The sequence below is a fragment of the Felis catus genome, chromosome D1 (genome assembly GCF_018350175.1).
Source record: "Felis catus isolate Fca126 chromosome D1, F.catus_Fca126_mat1.0, whole genome shotgun sequence".
Taxonomy (NCBI): domain Eukaryota; kingdom Metazoa; phylum Chordata; class Mammalia; order Carnivora; family Felidae; genus Felis; species Felis catus.
Genome location: NC_058377.1, coordinates 55365717 through 55381583, shown reverse-complemented (window position 1 = coordinate 55381583; position 15867 = coordinate 55365717). Strand labels below are relative to the sequence as shown.

Sequence of the window (15867 nt, the reverse complement as noted above, 5' to 3'; positions counted from 1 at the left end):
TTTAGCTCTATAGAGGGATACAAGGTGGAAAATATAGCAAATATAACATTTTCATCTCATCAAGAGATCCAGAGCTACTTATATACAGATTCTTTTTGCCCTTTCATCCACCTAAGTTATGCACAGCTACCAGGGATGAGAGCTAAGTGTAGTGGAAGGCATTGTAACACATGGAAGCTACAGCCCCTTTTGTTTACCATCCTTTTTTTTTTCTTTCTTTCTTTCTTTCTTTTTTTTTTTTTTTTTCTTTTTAGAGCTCAAGCAGGGTAGAGGGGAGAAGGGAGGGAGGGAGGGAGGGAGAGAGAGAGAGAGAGAGAGAGAGAGAAAGAGAATCTTAAGCAGGCTCCACGCTCAGTGCAGAGCCCCACACAGGGCTCAATCCCACCACCCTGAGATCATGACCTGAGCCAAAATCAAGAGTTGGACCTGACACCCTTCCTACCATTCTTTATGATGAGCACCTTTCATACTGTTCTCATGCAGACCCCAAGCCTCCAACCTAGGTGCAATCCTTCACAACTGAAGCAAACATAACATTTTTCATTTATCTTAACTGTTGTATTCAAGGATGGGAGACTGAGGTCATTCTCAACCTGGCCTACATCAGTCAATGCTTGATATTAACCCTTTACTCCACACCATTATATCCCCATGGTCTAGTACAATGCTCAATAAATATTTGTTGTCTTCTACCATTGTAGAGAGACCATAAGTAATAGGCAGAAGTCATAGCAAGGCCTTATAAAAGAGTCCACCTGAAATATCAAGATGTGGAAGGGTTGAAAGTGAAAGTATGGAAAAGTATGTACCATACAAACACTAAGCATAATTGTGTTATATATATATGTGGTATAATTTTGTTATAAGACAAAACAGACTTTAAGGAAAAAGCACTTCTATTATTAAGAAGAGATTACTAATAAATATTAAAAATATTCATCAGAAAATTATGATAATTTAAAATTTGTATCTCTAATACATATAATTCTCAAGTATATAATGCAAAAATTGACAGAACTAAAAGAAAAATAGACAAATCTATAATCTTAGGTGATTTTAATGCATACCTTTCAGTAAGTGATAGAGGATATAAAAGATTTAAAAACATGATTAAGAAACTTGACCCATAACCCAAATGTAAACTACTGCATCCGACAGTTGGAAAAACACATTTTTTCAAGTCTTTAGAGAACATTTACAAAAATTGACCATATACTTGCCCACATAGCATCTTAAATTTCAAAGGATTAGAATCAGAATATATGGAGAACAAACGGAGGGTTACTAGAGGGGTTGTGGGAGGGGGGATGGGCTAAATAGATAAGGAGCATTAAGGAGTCTACTCCTGAAATCACTGTTGCACTATATGCTAACTAACTTGGATGTAAATTTAAAAAAACTTTTTTGACTATAATGCAACTATGTCAAATATAAGTAATACAATTTTAAATAACACATGGATCAGAGAAAATCATAGAAATTGGAAAATATTTTGAACTGAATCATAATGAAAGAAAATGCATATTAAAACTTGTAGGACTTGGCAAAATTAATACTTGTAGAGAAATATCTAGCCTTAAAACGTATACACCAAAAAAGAAAAGGAAAAAAAGCCAACAAGGGGAGTTTGGGCATATATTTCAAGAAACTGGGAAAGATAAAAAGCAAAAATGAATACAACAGAAAACAAATATACCATAGATAAAATCAGCAAAGCTGTAAGTTGCTTCTTCAAAAAACAAATAAAATGAACATATCCTTAGTGAATTTGACTAATGAGGGAAAAGACAAGCACAAATAATATCAGAAATGAAAGGGGGATATCACATAAAAATCCACAGGCATTAAAAAGTTAAGAATATTATGAGGAGCTTTATGCCAATAAATTTCAGATTGTATTTTTTTTTAGGTAGACAGATTCCTAGAAGAAGTGTAACCTGCAGAAACTTAATAAAGAATAGAAAATCTGGGGGCACCTGTGTAGTTCAGTCAGTTAAGCATCCAGCTCTTGATTTCAGCAGGTCATAATCTCATGGTTCATGGATTCAAGGCACATGTTGGCCTCTGGACTGACAATGTGGAGCCTGCTTGGGATTCTCTCCCTCCCCCTCTCTCTCTCTGCCCCTCCCATGCTCACTCACTCTCTCTCTCTTTCTCTCAAAATAAGTAAGCTTTAAAAAAAAAGAATCTTTCCAACCTTTAAAGAAAAAAGAATAGAAAATCTGAATTGTCCTATAACCATTAAAAGTAATTGAATCAGTAGTCAGAAATCTACCCACAAATATAACTTCACTAGAATGTTCTACCACACAAAGAAGAAATAATTCCAATGTTAAACAGATTCTCGTAGAGAACAGAAGAGGAGAGCTACTGTCCAACTCATGTATGAGGCTAGCAAAACTTTAATACCAAGAACAGTATAAAAGAGTTAAAATTAATTAGGTAGAGGTCCTAAGCAAAATATTTGCAAACCAAATCCAAAAAAAAAAAAAAAAAGATAAAACATCATGCCTAAATTGTATGTATCCCAGGAAGATAAAGTTGGGTAGACTATTAACCAGTATCAGAAAATCATATTCAAAGATTAAATGAGAAAAATTATATAATTATTTCAAGAGATGCAGAAAAAGTATTTGATAAAATATTAATTTATTTTAAAAACCCTTACAGCAAATCAGAAATCTAAAAGATCTTTTTAATCTGATAAAGAGTATTTAAAAAAAAAATTTAAGCCTATCACCAATATTACACTTAGTGATGAACTATTGAAATTTTTCCCTTTGAGATCAAGTGTGAGATGGCAATGCTTGTTATCAGTAGTTCTATACATATTGTACTGTAGGGTTTGGTAGGATGAAAAAAATATTCACAAGTGATACACAAATGTATACATAGAAAATCTAAAGAATCTACAGATAAATTATTAGAATTTGAAGAGATTTGAAAAAGCAAAGTCACATGATACAAAACAGTATACAAAAAAATGGTTGTTTATATATATATAAAACAGCCTTTCACATATGAGTGAAATCATATGGTATTTGTCTTTCTCTGACTTATTTCATCTGGCATAATACTCTCTAACACCATCCGTGTCATTGCAAATGGCAAGATTTCATTCTTTTTTGTGGCTGAGTAATATTCCATTTTATGTATATGTGTGTGTGTATACACATACATATCACGTTTACTTTATCACTGTATTTTACAAATTTAACTACAGTATGTCTTGGTGTTGGTCTGCTTTTGTTGATTTTGGTGGGAGTTCTCTGTGCCTCCTGGATTTGGATGTTTGTTTCCTTCCCCAGATAGGGAAGTTTTTTGCTTTTTGCAAACAAACCTTCTTCCCCCTTTTCTCTCTCTCCTTCTGAGACTCCTATAGTAGGAATGTTACTATGTTTGGAGTCACTGAGTTTTCTAGGTCTACTCTCATGATCATTCTGCTTGCTCTTTTTTGTTCAGCTTCAATATTTAACATAATTCTATCCTGTCTCACTTGTTCATTCCTCTGCTTCTTCCATCCTTGTGGTCATTACATCCAGTTGGTTTTGAATCTTAGATACTGCATTTTTCATTTCTGCCTGATTGTTTTTAAGCTCTTTTATCTCTGCAGTAAGGGTCTCCCTAATGTCTTCCATACTTTTCTCAAGCCCAGTGAGTATTCTATGATTCTTGCTTTAAATTCTGCAGAATGTTAATTTTGTCTGTTTCAATTAGAGCTCATTCTTTTGGAATGAATTCCTCCATCGTGGCATTTTCTCTAGGTCTTTGTCTTCTGTATGGTATAAATCCTGTTATGTTTCCTGCGTCTTTGAGTAATGGCTTTATGAAGAAGAGATCATGTAATGTGCAGGGCCTGGCACTTCAGGAAGTGTCTCTGGTGTGTGTTGTGTCCACTCTGCTACTGTGTTTTGGCTGGTCTATCCCTCCGGTCAGTTGTCTGTAGAGGCTTTCCTTGCCTGTAATGGACAGTGTTTGGTCCTTGACCAGAGTGTGGTGAGTTTTAACTAGGTGTGTTCTGTTCTGCTTGTTAAATGAGACCTGATGCTATTTCCACCAGAACAGAAGCTTTGCAGAATGCTGTAGTCAGTAGATGTGTGTGTGGGAGTTTGTGCTGGTCTTCCAGGAAGCGGCTTGTTGCACTGTTCCTTAAGCACACCTGCCAAGAAGAGCATTACCAGTGGATCACAGAGGGGTGGGACCTGGTATAAGCATTAGGCAGCTAGTGTTAGTGCTGTGCTGTTTACTAACGTTGGTTTATGCTAAGGAGCAGGGGAAAGAAATGGTATGAGCCACCTCCTTAGTCCCCAGGGAGGGAAGGCCACCCTTGCTGCTTTCAGAGAAACCCTCCCAGAAGAATGCATAATTAACCTTTGTCTGTCCTATGTGTTTTTAGATCACCATTTTCACACTGTCTGTCTCCAGGTTGCTTGCCTGCCTGGAACAGCACAGTGTCCGTTGTGCTCTGTCGTAGCCAAGCCTGCTGCCTTTCAAAACTCCAAACTTTAGGAATCTGGTGTGGCAGGGACTCATGCTGGTCTTCTGGGTGAGGGTCGCATTACACTGGGACCAATGCAGGTTTGACCCGGAAGGGCAGCTGCGCCAGAGCCAGGAGCAAAGCAACTAAACACCCATTGTCCAGGTTAGCCACCCACAGCAAGTGTCTCTGCACCTATGGTGAGGGGTAGGGGAGCGAAATGGTGCCATCTGGCTCTTTGTCCCCAGAGAGGCAATGCCACCTCTCACAGATACGCTCCAAGAAAAGGGAACAGTCACCTCCCCATGTGCCCCAGGTAATCCTCAGATCACGCTTTCTGCCCAGGAGCACTTGCCTGCCTTCACTACAGGAGCAAGACAGTACCCTCGGGTCCCTATCGTAGACAAGCCCACAGATCTCCAAAACTCTGGTCTTTGAGCCCTGCTTATTAAAAAAACTCACAAAAATCAGCCCCTCTAGTTTTTCCATCAAGTAGCTTTGGGAAAGTATTCTTGTGTGCATTCCTGTGCTCTCCTCTCTATTTCATCTTTTTCTGCAACCAGGGCTCCCTCCCCTCTGCAGTACCCATGATCCATTTCTCCCCCAAACCACATCTCTGCATGCCCTACCTTCCTGTGGCCTTTTCTCTCTCTCGAGTTGTACAGTTTATCTGTCCACAGGTCTATTTCTTGGGTACTGAGAATGTTTGATAGTTATCTAGCTATGCTGGAGGGACGAGGCAAGCCTAGGGTCCTCCTACTACACTGCCATTCTAGCTCCCACTCTGTATACCACATCTTTATCCATTCATCAGTCAGTGGGTACTTGGGCTGTTTCCATAATTTTGCTGTGGGAGATAATGCTGTTATTAACATTAGGGTCCATGTATCCCTTTGAATTAGTATTTTTGTATTCTTTGGGTAAATACCTAGTGGTGCAATTGCTGGATCATAGAATAGTTCTATTTTTAGCTTTTTGAGGAACCTCCATGCTGTTTTCCAAAGTGGCTGCACTAGTTGCATTCCCACCAACAGTGCACGAAAGTTCCCTTTTCTCCACACTTGTTGTTTCTTTCTCACCACCACCTGTTGTTTCTTGTAGTGTTGAGTTTAGCCATTCTGACAAGTGTGAGGTGATATCTCATTATAGTTTTGATTTGTATTTCCCTGATGCAAATGATGTTGAGCATCTTTTTATGTGTCTGTTGTTCATCTATATGCTTCTTTGGAGAAATGTCTATTCATACCCTCTGCCCATTTTTAAATTGGATTATTGGGTTTCGGGGTGTGGAGTTTTATAAGTATTTTTATATATGTTGGATACTAACCCTTTATCAGATAATCCTACAATTTGTGTGGAACCGCTAAAGACCCTGAATAGCCAAAAGCAACCTTGAAGAAGAAAAGCGAAGCTAGAGACATTACAATTCTGGACTGCAAGTTACCTTACAAAGCTGTAGCAATCAAAACAATATGCTACTGGCACAAAAAAGACACATAGATCGGTGGAACAGAATAGAAAACTAAGAAATAAACCCACAACTATATGGTCAATTAATCTTTGATAAAGCAGGAAAGAATATCCAGTGGGAAAAAGACAGTCTCTTCAACAAATGGTGTTAGGCAAACTGGACAGCCACATGCAAAAGAAGGAAACTGGACCATTTTCTCACACCCTACACAAAAATAAATTCAAAATGGATTAAAGACCTAAATGTGAGACTTGAAACCATAAAAATCCTAGAGGAGAGCACAGGCAGTAACCTTTTTGATATCCGTGGTAGCACCTTCTTTCTAGATATGTTTTTGGAGGCAAGAGAAGCAAATGCAAAAATAAACTATTGGGACTTCATCAAAATGAAAAGCTTCTGCACAGCAAAGGAAACTGTCAGCAACACTGATAGGCAACCTTTGGAATGGGAGAAGATACCTGCTAAAATTCTGTTCTTTAAATGTAACAAATGATAGTAAATGTTTTATTTTATTGAGGGCTATTTTTGTAGGCAAAATATACTTCCTTTGCCAAAGAATAGTGATTTTACTGACTTCATTTTTCTTTTCTTATTCAGGTTATGTATGGAATGTTGGTCTTCACATTAGTACTTCGATCTATTTATATTGTTACATGGTAAGTAACTTGGACCATCAACACCATGATTAGATTACATTCAGGCAATAAATCTATAGGCTAAATTGAAATAAGACATAAAATGCAACACCAGTAGGGATATTAATAGAAAACTATAAACCAACATTTATTGTGGCATAAGGTAAGGAATACCAGTTCTTTACGCAAGTTGTTAACAGGCATTATGTAAAAACAAATGTTCCAAAATTAATTTGAGGAAAGCTGTGTATGATGGCTTCCTTTTGAATATTTATAACGTACCTTAGTATATTGCCTTGAGAAGTCCTACAGTAAAAACAAAAAACTGTTTTTGTGCTTCTCAGACTAGTTGACTCAGAACCCTTTTTACAAAACACTATTCAAGGAATGCTGTTAATGTCACAAAGAATCAGTATTCCAGAAAGATGGTTTAGGAAATAGCATAATCTTTATAGAGTTTATGAAGATTAAATAATATTCATGTGAGTACCTCCCATGGGTCATGGCCATACAGCAGCAGGTGCTCAATAAATAGTATGATTTATGGGTTTATTCTAGTTTTTTCTTTTTTAATTAAGCTTTTTGTTTTGAGGTAATTGTAGAATTAACATGCATTATAAGAAATAATAGAGACCTTCTATACCCTTTACCAATTTTCTCCAATGATAATGTCTTGCAAAACTGTATAGTACAGTATTACAACCAGGATTTGACATTGACAAAGTCAAGATACAGAACAGTTCCATCATCACAAGGATCCCTGTGTTGTCCTTGTTTAGTTATACCCACTTCTGTCTCACCCCACCCTCCCATCACTTGTCCTTAACCCCTGGCAACCACTAATCTGTCCTTCATTTCCAGATTTTTTTTTTTAATTTCAAGAATATTACACAAATGGAACCATATAGTATGTGTAACCTTTAGGATTAGTCTTTTGCACTCAGCATAATTCACTGGAGATCAGTATAAGTTGTTGAGTGTATCAGTAGTTCATTCCTGTAGTATTCCGCGCTATGGATGTACCACGGTTTAACCATTGACCTGTTAAATGACATCTGGATTGTTTCTAGTTTTTGACTATAAGGAATAAAGCTGCTGCAAACATTTGTATATAGGTTTTTGTATGAATATAAATTTTCACTTCTCTGGAATAAATGCCCAGAGGGGAATTGCTAGGTTGTGTCATGGTTATATGTTTAGTTTTTCTCAAAATTGCCATACTGTTTTCCAGGGTGGGTTTATCATTTTATATTCCCACCAGTAGTGTATGAGTAACCCAGTTTCTCTGCATTCATGCCAACATTTCGTGTTGTTACTTTTTAATTTTAGCTATTCTTATAGGTAATCTCTCATTGTAGTTTTAATTCCCATTTTCTAATATCTACAGATGAGCATATTTTCATGTGTTTATTTGCCATCTGTATATCCTCTTTGTTGAAATGTTTGTTTGTCTTTGCCCATTTTCTGTTGGTATTCTTTTTTTTTTTCAGTTGAGTTTTAAGAGTTCTTTATATATTTTAGATAGTAATCCTTCATCAAATACTTAGCTCACAAATATTTTCTCCCTATCTATTTCCTTGTCTTTCCATACTCTTTATAGAGTCTTTCACAGAGCAAAAAAGTTTTTAATTTTGATGAAGTCCAATTTATCAATTTTTATTTTATGGATTGTACTTTTGATGTCAAATATAGGAACTCAGTCCCTAACCCTAGACTTATTCTGGTTTTTTTTCCTAAAATTTTTGTATAGTTTTATATTTTACATTTGAGTTCATAATTTATTTTTAGTTAATTTTTATGTAAGATATGAGGCTTAGGCTGAGGTCCATTTTTTTACCTATGGATGTCCAACTGCCCCCAGGAACACTGATTGAAAAGGCTATCTGAAATTTCTCCACTGAACTGCTTTTACTCTTTTCTCAAAGATGATTTGTATGTATTTGTATGGATCTATTTCTGTGTTTTTATTCTGTTACATTGATCTGTGTGTCTTACTTCCACCAGTGTGACACTCTCGATTAGTGTAACTATAAAACAACTCTTCCAGTCATGTAGACTGATTCCTCTCACTGCTTTTTAAAATTGTTTTAGCTGTTTAGGTTCCTTTGTCTTTCCATATAAACTTTACCATAATATTGTCTATATTTAAAATTTTGTTGGGATTTTGATAGGAATTGCGTTAAACCTGCACATCAATTTACAGAGAATTCACATCTTTTAATTATGTTGAGTCTTCCAATCTATAAACATAGCACGCCTCTCCATTTATTTGGATCGTCTTTGATTTTTTTTTTTTTTTTTTTTTGGCCAGCATTTTGGAGTTTCCATTTTTTGAGCAATTGTAAATGGTATTTTATTTTTAAATTTTGTATTTACCTGTTAATTGCTGTTATGTAGAAATAAAATATTCTTTATGTTTATCTTGTATTCTGCCACCTTGCTGAACTTAATAGTTCTAGAAGACTTTTGTAGATTCCTTGAGATTACCAATTGATTTGATCATATGATTTTTTTCCTGTAGTCTGTTAGTGTGGTGTTAATACATTGATTACTTTTCAAATATTGAACAAGCTTTGTAATCTGAATGAACCACACTTAGTCATGGTGTAAAATTGTTTTCATATGTTGTCAAATGATACTTGCTAATATTTTCTTAAGGATTCTTACATTTATAATTATGAAGGATATTAGTTTATAGTTTTATTTACTGTTTCACAGTTATGGAAGGCAGAAGTCAGAAATCAAGGTGTCAGTATGACCATGATTCCTCTGAAACCTGTAGGGGAATCCATCCCTAATTCTTCTTAGCTTCAGGTGGTTTGTTGGCAATCTTTAGCATTCCTACACATTTATTCACATAATTTCAGTCTTTGCATTTGTCATGACATGAGGTTCTTCTTGTATTTCTGTGTCTTTACTTGGCCATTTTCATACAAGAACATCATTCATAGTGGATTAGGAGCCCACTCTACTCCAGTATAATCTCGTCTTAACTGATTATATCTGCAGTGACCCTATTTCCAAATAAGGTCACATTCTGAGGTACTGGGGCTTAGGACTTCAACATATCTTTTTTGAGGGGGAAAAATTAAAAAGCAATTTTTTTAATGTTTATTTTTGAGAGAGAGAGAGAGAGAGAGAGAGACAGGGAGGGGCAGAGAGAGAGGAAGACACAGAATCCGAAGCAGGCTCCAGGCTCCAAGCTGTCAGAACAGAACCCAACATGGGGTTCGAACCCAGAAACATTGAGATCATGACCTGAGCTAAAGTTGGATGCTTAACCAGCTGAGCCACCCAGGCACCCCAAGGGGGACAAATTTAACCCACAACTGTACTTTTCCCTGCTCAACTTAAAATATGCATTTTGCATGCACTTATAACCACATCAGACAGTATTGCAATTTTTGCCCCACCATAAAACATAATAGGAGGAGAAACAAAAAGGAGAAGAAAAATGTATTTACTCATATTTTTACTCTTTACATTTCTCTTTCTTCTTTTCTAACATGCTAAGATTCCCTCTGTCATCATTTCCTTTCTTTTTTTTTATTTAAATTTTTTTCATGTTTATTTATTATTTTGAGAGATAGAGCACAAGCTGAGGTGGGGCAGAGAGAGAGAAGGAGAGAGAATCCCAAGGAGGCTCTATGCTGTCAGCACAGAGCCCAGCATAGGGCTCTGTCTCATGAACTGTGAGATCATGAGCTGAGCCAAAATCAAGAGCCAGACACTTAACCAGCCCATCCACCCAGCCACACCTCATCATTTCCTTTCTGTTTAGAAAACTTCTTTAAGGTCCCAAAGTCTCTAACCTTCATCTGAGAATGTGTCTTGATTTCTGTTTCATTCCTAAAGGATATTTTTGCTGGATATAGAATTCTAGGTTGACAGTTCTCTTTCAGAACTTGAAAAATGTTGTGTCACTTCATTCTGGCCCTCAGGTTTCCTGAGGAGAAATCCTGTCATTCAAATTCATTTTCTTCTATAGTATAGGTAAGGTATTCTTCTCTGTCACTCTTTTCAAGATTTTTTTCTTGTCTTTAGTTTTTAGAAGTTTGTCTATAGTATGTTTTGATATGAATTTCTTTGGGTTTAACATGTTTGAGGATAGCTCAGCTTCGAGTCTGTGGCTTCATAATGCTGTTTTTTTTGTTGTTGTTGTTGTTGGGGGAAGTAGTCTTTTTGTCTAAATTTGAAAGTTTTCAGCCATTATTTCATCAAGTAATTTTTCAGCCCTGCCTTCTTTCTTCTCCCCTTCCAGGACACCAATAACATGAATGTCAAATCTGCTGTTTTAGTCCCAACTTCTTATGGCCTGATGAGAAAGGAAGTCTAGACTCCCCATTCAGTCTTTGCAGCATGGATGGGGTTGAGGCTACAGGTTTTTTTTGTTTTTTTTTTTTTTTGGTGTTTGACTATAGAATATTAGTTTTTGTGTAAGTTTCTGTCTTGCTAGGGTGTCTCTTTCCTAGTCATTTGGCTAGACAGAGCAGGTTTTTGTTGGAGCTGTTTTGTCTGTATCTAGTGGCATTTCTGGGTTGCTAGCATCTTTAGTTCCCACTTTGGGATATATGAGGCAAAAAGAAAACACATGGAATTTATTGTAATGTAACTCAGGTCCCAGTCTCTAACCAGTTGGCCTTCTTTCCACCTTTCAGAGTCTTCTTGTGCTTGTTTTTATATAATGTTCAGGATTTTTAATTATACATACTGGGAAGAACAGGGAAAAGTGTACCTGTTTCATCTTCCCAGAAGCAGAAATCCCTAATTTATTCTGCTTTTAATCTAGGCACCTTAGGGAACTGTAAAGAAGCATAAAATACAGTCCTTGCCTTAAATCAAGTCTAATAGATAGGATACCAATACTTTTAGAAACACAAATGACAGACCTGTAAAAAGTATGTAACAGTGGAAGTCCTAGGAGATAAAACATCTTTTCTTCTATCTGCCTTGCCACAGCTTCTTTCTTATATTTCTATTTGGTAATTATTCCATTTAATACTGTTCATTGTTTACATATGTGTCTTGCCTATCTAGATTATAAGTTTCTTCAGCTCTTAGTTGAAACTCAGGATAGTGCTTATCAGTAAAGATTTTTTTAAACCAGGTTGAGGGGCACCCGGGTGGTTCAGTTGGTTAAGCATCCAACTTTGGCTCAGGTCATGACATCACAGTTCGTGGGTTCAAGCCCCACATCAGACTCTGTGCTGACAGCTGGGAGCCTGAAGCCTGCTTCATATTCTGTGTCTCCCTCTCTCTTTGCCCCTCCCCTGCTCATGCTCTGTCTCTCTCAACGATAAAGTAAACATTAAAAAAATTTTTAACTAGGTTGAAACTCTAGAACTTGTTTCGTTTTGTTTTACTATGTCTGAAAAGATGTATCTGAAAATCTTCTGTAACAAAACATCTAGAAATTCTGGATATAGCACAACAAACATCCTTTTAAATGCATAACTGAGCTCAAAAAAATACATAAAGAAAGAAAATTCCAAAGCATCAAATCCAAAGAAGGACCTGAAAACTAAATTGACAAATGAGTTCTAAGATCATGAGCAGTGACACGGCACCTTGTCCTTCAGCCTCAGTTTTACATAGGAAAAATGACTACCCTGAGAATTTGTAGTCACTCTTCTTCCTTCACACAGGTTTGGGATTTAAATACATATTTTCTTTCTTGTCGGGAAACCTCAAGGTGTAAAATTACCTTAAATTGGTCCAACATTCCTAGAGCCCCAGTATGTATGAGAGAAGCAAAAGTAAATCATCTTTTAAAAAAATGTACTTTCATATATAGGCCCTTGAAGATTTCTGTAGATTGGATGGAGATCAAACTAGTGTGCACAATCAATTCCAAAACCAGAAGAGGAAATAAGCTACCATAAGCAAAAGTCAGGAGAAACAGAAATCAGTAGAAATAAGCCTCCCAAATCAGATGCTGAAATATAAAGTAACTATTTAGAAAATATTTAATGAAATGAAGGAGAAAATGAAAATGTGACCAAGGAATAGGAGATTGTCAAAAGTGAAATTCCAGATTTGAAAAAGAATCAAAGAATTTCTTTTTTCTTAAATGTTTGTTTGTTTGTTTGTTTGTTTGTTTGTTTGTTTTTGAGAAAGAGAGCATGTGTGTGTATGCATAGGGGAGGGGCACAGAGAGAGGGAGCAAGAGAATACCAAGTAGGCTCCATGCTCTGTGCAGAGGCCAATGTGGGGCTCCATCCCATGACCCTAGGATCATGACCTGAGCTGAAATCAAGAGTTGGATGCTCAACCAACTAAGCCATCCAGGAACCCCTAGAATCAAAGAACTTCTAACATTGAAAAAAATACTGAAATAAACTCAACAGATAAGTAAAAGTAGATTAGACACAGATGAAGAGAAAATTAATTAAATTGGAAGACAAGTCTAAAGAAATAAAGCATTACAAAGAAATAATACTTCTTTTTGTAGTTCCAAGGGAAAAATGGCAAAAATGGAAACAGAAGAGATATTCAAAGAGATAGTAGGTGCATATTTTCTTGAAATGATAGAAGACATGATTCCTTGGCTTCAAGGACAATAATTCCCTAGCAGGACAAATTAAATCTTTCTCAGGTTTCTCAGGTATGGCAGATGTGGTAGATTAGCTCATTCACTATCATTCCAGCCTTCGCCAAGAATTCATTCCTATAATATAAATGAAAAGCTGAAAGTTATATTTCCCATATTTGTTTTGCAGGTAAGTTTCCAGATACATTCAGGTTCTGCCAATCACATGTATTCACATGAGATTGAAATCAAAACCAAGTTAACTTGTGCGGGAGAGAAGTGGTAGTATGTAAGGCATCCATTTACTGTTGTGGATCAAGGGTATGCATCATGGCCCTAGAAACAGGTGTGATGACAGCTTCCTGATCTGTGAATTATAGCTAAGGTTACAGTATGATGCTGGGTGCAAAGTCCTCCCAGTTCTCTAGCTTCCTAAATGTGAAAAAGAAAAAAAGTTCCTTTGGCAAGATAATTCTGTGGTAGTGTTCAAAGTTTAGAGTCTAAACCTTACTCATTCAGCATTTCGGTTGGAATTGAATATTAAATTCTTTTCTGCTTTAAATAGAGATAGTATCTGCAGTTGAATCCTGATAGTTGCCTATAGAAAAACCATACTAAAATTGCTGAAATCCAAAGACAAAGATCTTAAAATATCCAGAGATAAAAGGCATATTGCTACCAAAGGAATAGTCAGCAGACTTACCAACAGCCAAAACAATGGAAGCCAAACACAGACTATTATCTTCAAAGTGCTAAGAGAAATTAACTATCAGCTTCGAATTATATATGCAGATATCTTTCAAAAACAGAGGTAACATAAAGACATTTTGAAACAAACAAAAATGGAGAAAGTTTACCAATATATCTCACTGAAAGATGTTCCCCTGTAAGAATCTCTTTAGCTGGTGGAGAAAAAGTGATAAACATGTGGGATTACCTGAACAAAATATTGTGACTCTTTAATATCTAATTTGAGAGATTTTTAAATGAAATTAAAGTGGTGGACCAAATAACGTGAGATATGAGGATAATCTTAGTTACATAGTTGCTAAGGTCTTTTTTACTAGGGAAGAAGGTACATACAATGATTAATTTTAGATTTTACATGTGCATTTTTGGTAACCATTAGAAACAGTGATTTTAATCTAAAAATACTTAACCTAATTTAATCTAAAAATTTAATCACTAAAAATAGTGATTTTATATATACTGTTGAAAACATGAGGGAGTAAATGGAATGATATAAACTGGATCCAAAAAAATCAGGAAAAGAAGGGTAAAAATGGAAGCAGGGAGGAGTCAGAACAAATACAAAGCAGAAAATAAAGGGTAGAAAAAATTCAAAATATATCAGTAGTCACTTATCAGTGATTTATCAGTCACTTATCAGTCAATATAAATGGACAAAGCTAAGCAACGAAAAAGACTCAAGCAGGGGAAAGAAATCCAGCTATGTGCTACTCATGAGAAGCATGATTAAAACATAAATACACAGTACGTGGCATAGCCACCACAAAAAATACATAGCTTAAAAGTTGCATCTCTTAGGGCGCCTGGGTGGCTCACTCGGTTAAGCATCTGACTCTTGGTTTCGGCTCAGGTCATGACCTCACAGTTCAGGAGTTCAAGCCCTTAGTCAGGCTCCACACTGACAGCATGGAGCCTGCTTGAGATTCTCTCTCCCTCTCTCTGTTCCTCCTCCACATGTTCTCACTCTCTCTCTTTCTCCCTCTCTCTCTCTCTCAAAATAAATAAGTAAACTTAAAAAAAAAAAAATTGCAGCTCTTTCTCAGCAGGTACCAGTTCTAAATAAGAATGAACTAGGGGCCAAAATGTAAAACCAAAAAAGAAGCAGCTATGTGTGGTTAGTAATTTCTAGTTTAAACTGTAACTGAACACTGTAGCTTCATATGTCTTATTTTATATTATACTTTTCCCATTACTGATAGTTTTGACTTTAATAAAAGACATCCCATAGTTTTTAGTGTCACAAAGTGAGAATTTTTCAACAGTGTGTTCTAGAAAGTAATATACTAACTGGAGTGAATGTTTGTATCTATTTTTTTTTTTTTAAAGACTCTTGAAGTGTAATCTTTTTTTTTTTAATTTTTTTTAACGTTTGTTTATTTTTGAGACAGAGAGAGACAGAGCATGAGCGGGGAAGGGGCAGAGAGAGAGGGAGACACAGAATCTGAAGCAGGCTCCAGGCTCTGAGCTGTCAGCCCAGAGCCCGGCGCGGGGCTCGAACTCACAGACTGCGAGATCGTGACCTGAGCCAAAGTCGGACGCTTAACCAACTGAGCCACCCAGGCGCCCCTGTTTGTATCTATTAAGAAGTAGCCTTAAACCTTTCTCTCATGCCTTCACTGTCAAGTGATTAAAACTCTTAAAAGCATAGTATTAGAGTCAGCATGCTGGACTGACAGGTAAACGCTGAAGCGGTTAGAGCTGGTACTGATGCTGTCAGTCTTTAGCACTATCCGCTTAGCTGTGTTTATGCTACAAAAGTGCAACATTAGACACTAGCCAGCTAGTACTGCCACCCTCATGTAACTCCAAAGAGGAAAACAGGATTTGATTAACTAAGTGCACACGTCGTCTTTAAGTTACTCCTGTTGTCCTTGGCTTGGATACAGTGACATGCAGATTTGTGTCTTTAATTACTTTGACTAATACCGTGAATGGACAGCCACACATTCCCTCTTCACCTGACCAGCAATGGCCCCTCAACTGCAGTAGGAAAAAAGAAAAAACA

General features: G+C 36.5%; 1 protein-coding gene across 4 annotated transcripts in view; it reads left to right on the top strand.

Moving 5' to 3' along the window:
• The window catches only part of ACER3 (alkaline ceramidase 3), a 168832-nt gene that overhangs the window by 132915 nt on the left and 20050 nt on the right, over window positions 1-15867 (top strand). For all 4 annotated transcript variants that reach the window (XM_023239409.2, XM_023239410.2, XM_019811768.2 and 1 more), the window contains one exon: window positions 6546-6604. In XM_023239409.2, the coding sequence (XP_023095177.1) occupies window positions 6546-6604 (59 nt within the window). The remainder of the gene's footprint in view (window positions 1-6545; window positions 6605-15867) is intronic.